Consider the following 10,016-nt stretch of genomic DNA (forward strand, 5'->3'; position numbering starts at 1 on the left):
CAATGTATATCCTCTGGTCTAGCCAGATTTGCAAGGCAGAATTGGGATCATGATATTGGGGGGGAGGAAACATTTAAGAAGTAGAGGAAAGTTATATGATATGGTTCATCGTTGCTACCCTGCACCCTGATTAGCTGGTCTCCCCACAACCCCTCAGCAGGGGGGTGTTCAGTTGCCTACCGATGGACTCTGAGTCTCCACTCTGCACTCACCCACCTTTACAATGACATGATTTCTTGTTCCTTGATGCCTGACACCCGAACTTGCCTGATGTTGATAGCAGTTCAATAAATGTCACTGCTCTTTCAGAGCTTAGACAAAAAGTGGGAAGCCAAGAAAAAGCTCTTTGGAAAATCCTCCTTTAGCTCTGATCATTTTTCTTAGTACAGTCCCCTCTCAGTTGGGTGTTAACCTGGCAGAAAAGGATTGCAGGGGGCCTTGGTTGCTACCACCAGTTTGCATCAGCTCTGCTGTCGTCATGACAACATTGCCACCACTGCTCTATGCACCTGTGAGATGTGGGCAGGATAATGTTTCTCTACCACATATAGGGGGCCTTTCTGTTAACACTTCAACAGCTCTAATTGTTTAGGTCACATTTCTGCCTTGACCCTTTCTTTCTGAGGCAATTTTCTCCAACATGAACTTGGTCAGGAAAGAGATCCCCCCCCCCCACAAACCCTGTCAGCATAGCAGCATATCTCTGCCTTCATCTACTGCCCCCAGAATAATGCATCTCAGGGCCAACGTGATAAATGGGAACTGGACACTGGTTTGCAATGACATGCAGTGCTTCTGAGAAAACTACTGTGTCTGGGGGGGGAGCGAAATATCTAGTCATGTTGTAAATAGCTAACACATGCTTTATGGTTTGCTCCAGGAATCCTCAATCTCGCGTCTGGAGTGGTGGATTTACTTCAGTTCTATTTCCCAGAATCTTTTGATCGCCTTCCAAGGGATTGTGGCCTCTTTGATGGCCCCAAACCAACTGTCCTAGAGTCTTGTAGTGTGAGCGACTTGGCAATTTTGCTAAGAGGAAACAAAAGGAAAACTCAGCCCATTGAATTCGGAGCCCACCAGGTGAGCTTTGTGGGATTCTGTTTTGAAATAAAATGCAGTTTGCATTGCAAAAAAAATATTCAGTGTCTGAATTATTATACAAGATAGAATTCAACAGCCCCTATCCCAGAATGGTACATACTTCCCTTTGCCTGACTGATCAAGTCTAGGCTGGCCTCTTTAAAGACATTACCCACTTCCCATAAAAATAATTTGAGTATTATGAGGCTTCTTTGATTTTGATTCTTTTCCCCTCCCTTTCCTATTCCCTACTTTTTTTTTTTTTTGGCAGGTAATCCTTGTTCCCAATGAAATGGCAAAGGAGAAAATTCCAGAAGAGTTGGGATTAGCACTTGTGCTAACAGTTTACGAGGCAAAAGGCTTAGAATTTGATGATGTCCTCCTTTACAACTTTTTTACTGATTCTGAGGTATGTGGTGGTAGATTCTTTATACATACTGCATGGGGTGCCGTGGGGGTGTGTCTGTGTGGGGGTGTTTCCCTCACTGTGGGGAAGAGAATTTGGACCAGAGGAGAAATAATTTGTCACAGGTGCCTGTTTGTGTTTTGGCGTGCCATCCATGTAGGGTGGGGTCTTGTATGTTTGGTTGTGGCTTTGACGGTGGCTGTGATTCATTTCACAGTGTGTCCTGGGTTGGTTCTCCTCGTGCCCTGTTCTTTCTTGTTCTCGTATTATTTTTCTTCTGCATACCTGGTGTCTAAGTGCCAGTTCCCAGTTTTCATTAGCGATTGCTATCCTTGGCTCCCGGGAGTGTCCAAGTTGGAGCAGACTTTAAATGAAGGCAAGGTTAGCAATGTCCACCCTATGAGGACAGAACTGGGCAAAGTTCGTTCATAGAAAGAGACAACTCTGGGAAGTCAAGTGAGGCATGGTTCCTGCCCACTGGGCCAGGTTAAAGGGGGGACGAGAACAGCCATTTTGCCCAGGAGCCGCCTTCCAGCATGGCTTCACCAACTGCTTGTAGCCCGTGCAGACAGTGGCACTGAAGAAGTCCCTAGATTGACCCACAGTAACCCCTGTGCCGGCCCATCGTTTTACCTTGACTCTGGAGTCCTTTTGCTGTGTTTTCCTCCCCAAGCATTTTATGTTGTAAGTAAAACCACCAGCTCAAGACCAGTGTCCTCAGGGTTTTGCCTGCTGACTTCTCCTGGCCACCATCTTTGGGTGACATTCAGGCTGAATGTGCTGTGGAGTCTCCTTTGAGGACTTGGCTGGCTGCGTCCTGGTCCCTGTTGTAGACATGCCCCTGCATCTGGTGCATGCTTGAAAGGGCTGTTTTCTATACTCAAGTCAGGGATTCTGCTGGCTTTGCCACAGTGGAAATCCTTTCCAAAACTGTCCCTTTAAATCGAATCCTTTTTTCACCTTCTCCTGATCATTCTTTGCTGCCATGTCTGCCTTAATAATACCTACAATTAATATTACTATGGGTGCTTTACAGTTTACAAAATACCCTTTGAATGTATTATCTCAATTTATTCACTACTAACTGTCTGAGGTGTACTTTATTTTTTTTAAACTCCAATTCTGTAGTGGCAGAGGGCCATGGAGGTTAAGTAAATTGCCCGTAGTCATAATGTAGGTGGTAGAGGCTGGAGATGGACCCACATGCTTTGGGTTCCAAATCTCGTGAACTTTCCAGTGTTCTCCCCTTCCTTTTAAAGGCCTGCATGCAAATTGGCATCTAGAACCTTCCATGATGAGTATATCATTGCCATACCTTATGTACATTCCCTTTCTATTGACTTTTGCTGTTAAAATTGGATGCACCCTCATTAACCCTGGAACCACTTTTAATCCCGAGGACTAACTATTTTTTCTCATAATACATCCATTGGTCATGGTTGGACTGAGGCTCACCTAAAAGAGAAAGGGGTAAGACTTTGTTGTTCTTGTACTTTATTAAGTGAAAGTTGTATGCTGGTGCCAGCCAGAAGCTCAAGGAGTGCTTGATTTATGGTGGTCACCTCTGTTTTTGCAAGAAAAATCAAGTTACTCATCTCACCTTGATCCTGTCCATGGCAGTGGTCCAGGTAGATGCTCAGGTTGTTGACTCAATGAGTTGTACCAAATTAACACCAATTGAACCTTTTGGTAACATGTACTTCATAGGAATGTATACAGCAAGTCTCCTAAGGAGATTTTCGGGTGGTGCTTTGAAATATACCGGGCAACACAAGCCTCAATGCCCTTGAGCAGACAACACCCCCAGTGGACAGACCAAGAAAGAGTCAGTCAGCAAATGAGAGGAAGTGCTTTCATCAAGGGAGGAAAGGGTCGAGATACATACCCCCCCAGCTGTCATGACCTGGCTGCTCATATGGAGTTTCTTTTGGGGTGACCAGCTGAGAGCTGATGAAGAGTAACTGCTATGTGACACAGTGGGAGAACCACGGGAGCTTCTCTCTCCCTGGGCCTCTTTCTCCACCCCACAGATGTTTCCGGCAGGTTTTCTCATTGTAGCACTGGCCCCTCAACTTGTATGTGTGGGATTCTTGCCCTGGTTTTGGAGTCTTCCCTTTAGAGAACATAATGTTACCTGCTTAACTACCTGGTGACCAGGCCCATCTTTCAAGGTGGGCAAGGGACTTGGTTACACCAAACCCTTATCTTGTAAGATGTTGCCTTATATTTGGGGAAGGGCCGTCATTTTACTAATTGCCCCCAAACTATCCTGTAAAGGCTGGGGCAGGGTGCTTTGCCATTTACACTTCCCTGGAGGTGAGTCCTTTCCTTTACACTGATGTGGAAGCCAATGCACGGAACAGGAGGGGCTTTGAAAACCACACTCTGAGCGTTTAATTTAGGTAACAGACCCCCCAAAGGTAGGTTTGCTCGAAGGTTTGCCTTTCCTTTCACAATTAGTGGTCCCAATAGAAGAAGCTGGAAGGGTTTCAAATGCTTCTGCTTTTGTTATTGCCAGAGGTGCTGCAGGCCTGTGTCTTGATTACAAAAGCATGTGCTGACTCCTGAAAATAAAATGTATTTCATTTATGGAAACAGGTCAGTTGGGTGCCATATGCAGAGCTTTTGCTTCCCATCTAGCAGTTTCAAAAGACATTGTACTTCACTAGGCTTTTCACAGTCAGCCAGTGTCAACTCCTGCTGTTTGCCAGGAGAATCCTCTCAAATAGCAAGCATGTATGTCTTTTGCCTGCTTTTCTTGGCAGACAATCCAGCCATCTGAACAGCTTTACCAAGAGTATTGGCATAAATATGCCCTGAAGATTTACTCTTAGCCTTATAACTATTTAAATGATTACATGTTTTACCAGTTTTAAAGAATTTAACTCAACATTTACAAGGTCAAGTTATAGGACAACTTAATGCATTTAATCAACTGTACCTACTTCATTACTTTCAAAAACCAAAACCAGAGTCACTGCCATCGAGTCCCTTCTGACTGACAGCACAGAGCAGAGTTGCCCTGTGGTTTTCTGAGGCAGTAACTCTTTGGGAGTGGAAAGCCTCCTCTTCCTCAGAGTAGCTTCAAACTGCTGACTGTGCAGTTAGAAGCCCTGTAGATAGACTCACTTTGCCTTTTCAGTATCCTTGAAAATGCAAAAAGGTAGCAAGGAGCACCATTTTGTAAATATAAATATAATGGCTAGCAGAGTTAATTAGCTACTCCCACAAGTCTAAAATCTGGAATTTCATAGAAACTCCAGACTCTAAATATAAATACTTCATTCCATCTGGACACATCAGCTTTATCAGGTCAATAAAGCCACACCCATGCACCAAATTCAGGACCTGTTTATGTATGACTTGGTGGCTAAGCATGGTATTTTTCAGTGGCTGGAAACAATTGAAGAATAATAATATTCTGTTGCACATTAAAATTATATGAAATTAAATTTTGGTTTCTATAAAATTTTATTGGAACACAGCAAGGCCCCTTTGTTTATGTGTTTTCTTTGGTGGCTTTTACACAACAACAGCAAGATTGAGCAGTTGGGAGAGAGACTTATCAGCTTGCAAAGTTAAGAGTTTATAGAAAAAAAGTTTGCTAACCTCTGGTTTACACCATTAGTCTGATGGAGTAATTTTCTGGACCCTTAGTATTCTTTCTGGAAATGTGCCCAGCTTCGTAGTGTATGGATAGCTTTCACTATCGTTAATCTCCACCTGTATCTTTCAAACCTTCTTATTCCACTCTGAGGCCACAGACTGGCTCCCTCCTTGCACTGGGGCTACAGACCCCCCCCCCACCACCACCACCCTCATACACACAAACACCTATGTGAGAAAAAGGCAGGGCTCAGCTCTCCGAGAGGCTCAGGGAGGTTATGTGGACAGTTCAGAAGCATATTTCGTTGGTCTTTAATTTGTCATCATTGTTTAGGCTCACAAGGAATGGAAGATCATTTCCTCATTTATGCCTCTATTGCCTGACTCCAGAGGGGACAACTCGCCCTTGATCGACGTGCTCCTGGAAAAAGCAAGCTCCTTGCCGGATCGATGCCTCCCACTGAACCCAGAAATGTACAAGGTGATTTTCATACATTTTCCTATACATTTATTGGGCAGGGAACCTATACTTAGAACAGTTTCAAAAAGGAGCCTGGTTCTTGGTGGGTCTGATGCATGTGGAGGAGGGCAGAATGTATAAGTATTGAGTATCAGCACAGGAAAATTTCCCTTTTCTCTGCAGCGAGCAGCCTCGCTGCCTCGGAGAGTGGGTTCCTGTCTGATGTAGAAAGGGAAGGGTTGACCCTCTTGTGCACCTCTGGAGCTCTGCCCCATTCAGCTCTCAATCCCACACTTGACTCTTCTGGGTGAGAGATTATCGGGCGTTTCTGAAGGGGATGCAGAAGTTCAGACTGATTTGTGGTGTCACAAGCATACTCGTCTGGAAGGTTAAGGGACCTGGCTTCCGTTTTCCTTTGCATTCCAGTTACACCAAGAATAAGACCAAACCCACGGAATTCGGTGGAGTCTTTGACTAAGGGTGTTTGGTGTGGCACTCCCAAAGGTAGGGAGACATGAAAGGACAAATGAGCCAAAGGAAACCAAAATTCTCTAGGCAAAATGACTATCGTTGTTTTGTGTTTCATACTGTATAAAACAAACAAATAGAGTAGTAGCCATCGGATTCTTTCTGTAAGTGACCAGAAGGCACAGCAGAAAATTTAAGTTAAATAATAGACAAGACAAGCAAATCTTCAGCTAGCCACTATCCTGTTATGGTCTAGAAGTGTGTGTTGTTTTGCGAAGTGCGCCCTCTTTGTGTGCATGGCCTAATGCCCTTTGATCTGCAATCTTCAGCTGACTCAGCATGACCAGTCAAGAGGTAGATCATGACTAATTCAGTATTAATGATGGTTACAAGAGGTGTGTAGCTAAGTTAAATTTTAAAATCTAAGTTTCCAGAAAAATGAGAGTAAGGAACACTAAAACTCTGCACCACCACTTAGCAATGATTAACCTGGCAAAAGTGAAATGCTATTAGAATCAGCATTTTCAGATCTCTGTCCCAAATCAAAGCCCGGCAACAAGTAGGGGAATGTCTACTTAATAACGAGAGAAGCTTCTGAAGTTATTAAGAGCACTGTGGCATTGTAACTTCCCCGTCTGCAGTCTTTGCACCCCAGCTGGTCTTCCCCAATGCAGAAGGTGACACGTTGTCCCTGTGCAGCTTGCTTAGAGGGGCCTCAGCTTACATAAAGCAAATGGACCAGAGTGAAGGGAGAAAGACAGTGCTATGTAGTGGGAGGCCTCAGTGCCCCACTTTAAACAATAGCACATCTGAAAGTAGATCAATACCACAGGAAAGGATTCAAGAACATAATAAACTTAGCACATGTCTATAGAACACTCCCAGTAGCAATGCAATACCTAAAGTAGAAATGTTTTGAAAATGATGATGGCAACAAATGTACGAATGTGCTGGACACAATGGATGGATGTATGGATTGTGATATGAGTAAAATGAATTTTTAAAAATGCAATATCTATTCTTTAGTGTACGCAGGACCATATGGTAAGATACAAGAGAAGACTCAATAAATTAAAAAAGAATTGAAATCAGACAAAGTAACTTCTCTGATTATAATAGAATGAAATGAGAAATAAGTAACAGGAAAAATGAGAAATTTGCAAATATTTAGAAATTAAACAATAAATTATTAAACAACCAATGGTCAAAGAAGAACTCACAGGGAAATTAGATAATACGCGGAGACTAGTAAAGTGAAAGCAAACCCAAGGGATGCAGTGAATGGAATAGTCACAGGAAAAGTTATAGCTGCAATGTTTACAAAGTAGTGCTAGTGATAAGTAAAGAAACTCAAACCAAGAACCTACCTGTGCACTTTGGGGAACTAGAAAAAAGATGAGAAAACCAAATCCAAAGGCAACCAAAGGAAGGAAATAAATACAGGTAAGAACAGAGCTAAATGAAATAGAAAATAGAAAAAACATACAATAGCACCAACAAAATTGAAAGTTCTTAGAAAAGATGAATAAAATTAACACTTGTACTTAGACTGATGAAGTAAAGACAAGACACAATTTATTAAAATCAGAACTAAAAATTGTGACATTGCTACTAATCTCACAGGGGAAAAATCATAAGAGCACGCTATTAACAATGTTTGCCAACATATTAGACCATCTTGATGAAATGGGCAAATACTTAGAAACATACCAATTACTAAACTGACTCAGGAAGAAATCGAAAATTTCAACAGACTATAACAATAAAGTGATTGAATAAGTAATAAAAAAGCCTATCAAAGAAAAGGCTTTACTGGTGAATTTTACCAAACTTTTAAAGAAAAATTAACATGAATCCTTCTCAAATGATTCCCCCAGACAGGAATCCAGCAAGGATAGAGGAATTTAGAACTCTGATATATTGCTGGTGGAACTATAACGTGCTACAGCCATTGTGGGAAAAGTTTGGCAGTTCTTCAATAAACTAAAACAAAATTACCTTATAACTTAACAATTTTAAACAAATGCTTAAACAAAAATCTGTACATGAACGGACATAGCAGTACTGTTCACTTTAGCCAAAAGGTAGAAACAGCCCATGTGTTTTTCGTAGACAGTGTTGTTATGATTGGTGGTTGAGTTGGGTTTGACTCATGGAAACAAAATGAAATGTTTCTCTGGGACATCTTTGCGACACATCTTTATGTGTTTGAATCTATTGTTGAGGCGATTGTACCAAGCCATTTCATTGAGTTTTTCCCTGAGGTTTTGCTAGCCCTGTCTTAACACACATAATATCCTTCTTTAGCAATCAGTCTTTCATGACGATTTTCCAAATTAAATGAGCCAGTCTCACCACCCTTATTTCTAAGGAACATTCTGGCTGTATTTCCTCTAAGACAAATTTACTCACTTTTTTTCCTGGCAGTATATGCCCAATAGGCTTCATTCTGATTTATCCATCCAGTGGGATACTTTTTAGAAGGAATGAAATTACTGTTGCATGCTACAAAATGGATGAATCTTGAAAACATGCTAAGAAAAAGAAGGCAGGGACAAAGGTGACATGTTGTATGGTTCCTTGTATGTGAAATTCTAGGATAGGCAATCCAGTGAAACAGAAAGCAGGGTAATCAGTGGTTGCCAGGGGGCTTAGGGAGTAGAAGCTGCGGAGTTATTTGGCATTAAAGTGGGTACTGTTTGCTTTTGAAGTGGTGAAAATGTTTTGTTTGGAGCTACATAGTGGAGAGGTTTGCACAATGTTGTGATTACACTAAATGCCTTTGAATTTTATGTTTTAAGTGGTTAAGGGGATGAATTTTATGTCGTGTGTAATGTACCACAGAAAGCAAAATGAATGAGAACAATCACGTAGCAGGTTACTTTGGGGGCAACCTGTTAATGGGTGCATGGGAATTGTGGGAGCTCACTATATTTTTGTAACTTCCTGTGAAAATATATTTCAATACAAAGTTGAGGAAGAGTAGTCCTGGTCACCTGCCCTCTTGTGTGAGAGAGTAAGAGGAGTGGAGTGTCTCAGAGCCCACTGAGCTATGCGGCAGCTACCTGGAGCTACTGCTGCCTCGGTCACAACTGGGCTGTCCTCTGAAGTCTTGTTTTTGTATTTTTCCAAAATCAGAGTAAGCCCAGTGATTGTGCACACTGTAGCTATTGGCCATGGGTTCACGGTCTTAGCCGTCACTCTTCTCCACAGCTCCTCAATGGAGAACTGAAGCAGTTGTACACTGCCATCACGCGAGCCCGGGTCAACCTCTGGATCTTTGATGAAAACCGAGAGAAGCGGACTCCTGCTTTCAAATATTTCATCAAAAGAGATTTTGTCCAAGTTGTGAAGACAGATGGAAATAAAGGTAATTGGTCATTAAAGTTGTCTCACTGTTGACATGGAAGCATGCTTTTCTCCACGTTCTTTGCCTCCTCGGTAGTCCTCTGAGAAATGAGAGCTCTTCATCTACCAAAGTGTAGGTTGTCTTTTCACCTTTTAAATAAAGTCCTTAATTGTAATATTTCATTTCATGAGGCCTTATGTCTTAGTTATCTAGTGCTACTATAATAGACATAACAAGTAGCTGGCATTTGTTTCATCACTGCTTAGCAGGCTTTTCGTCAGATTCAGCGCTCTGATCCTCAGGGGAAGTCTTTCTCAGTTGGCTCTGGTGGGAGTCCTTGTCTCTTCAGCTTCTGCTTCCTGGATCCTTTAGACCTCCATGTATCTTGGCATTTATTTTAATCTCATCTCTCTTCTGTTCACTTGTTCAATCTCTTTCATAATTTCAAAAGATTAAGTTAGCAGGGTTCCAATCTGATTATCTTTCCTGGTAGCCCAAATTTTTTAAATTCGGATGGGTTCAGGGTTAGCTTCTATCTATGGCTATGGGTGAACAGAGAAGAACCCATTTGAAGCCTTGGTTTGAGAGTTTAGCTAGTGAGAGATAACAGGTTATCTGCATCTATCTGGTTCTTGAGTTTTATAAAT

At 42.1% G+C, this 10,016-nt stretch overlaps 1 protein-coding gene across 2 annotated transcripts in view; it reads left to right on the forward strand.

The window, feature by feature from the left end:
* The window catches only part of TRANK1 (tetratricopeptide repeat and ankyrin repeat containing 1), a 147,786-nt gene that overhangs the window by 112,465 nt on the left and 25,305 nt on the right, over window positions 1-10,016 (forward strand). For both annotated transcript variants that reach the window (XM_045297438.1, XM_045297439.1), the window contains 4 exons: window positions 881-1,080; window positions 1,352-1,489; window positions 5,427-5,573; window positions 9,234-9,390. In XM_045297438.1, the coding sequence (XP_045153373.1) occupies window positions 881-1,080; window positions 1,352-1,489; window positions 5,427-5,573; window positions 9,234-9,390 (642 nt within the window). The remainder of the gene's footprint in view (window positions 1-880; window positions 1,081-1,351; window positions 1,490-5,426; window positions 5,574-9,233; window positions 9,391-10,016) is intronic.

The sequence above is a fragment of the Echinops telfairi genome, unplaced genomic scaffold (assembly GCF_000313985.2).
Source record: "Echinops telfairi isolate 266 unplaced genomic scaffold, ASM31398v2 ScPeMD7_7420;HRSCAF=8458, whole genome shotgun sequence".
In the NCBI taxonomy this organism is placed as follows: Eukaryota; Metazoa; Chordata; class Mammalia; order Afrosoricida; family Tenrecidae; genus Echinops; species Echinops telfairi.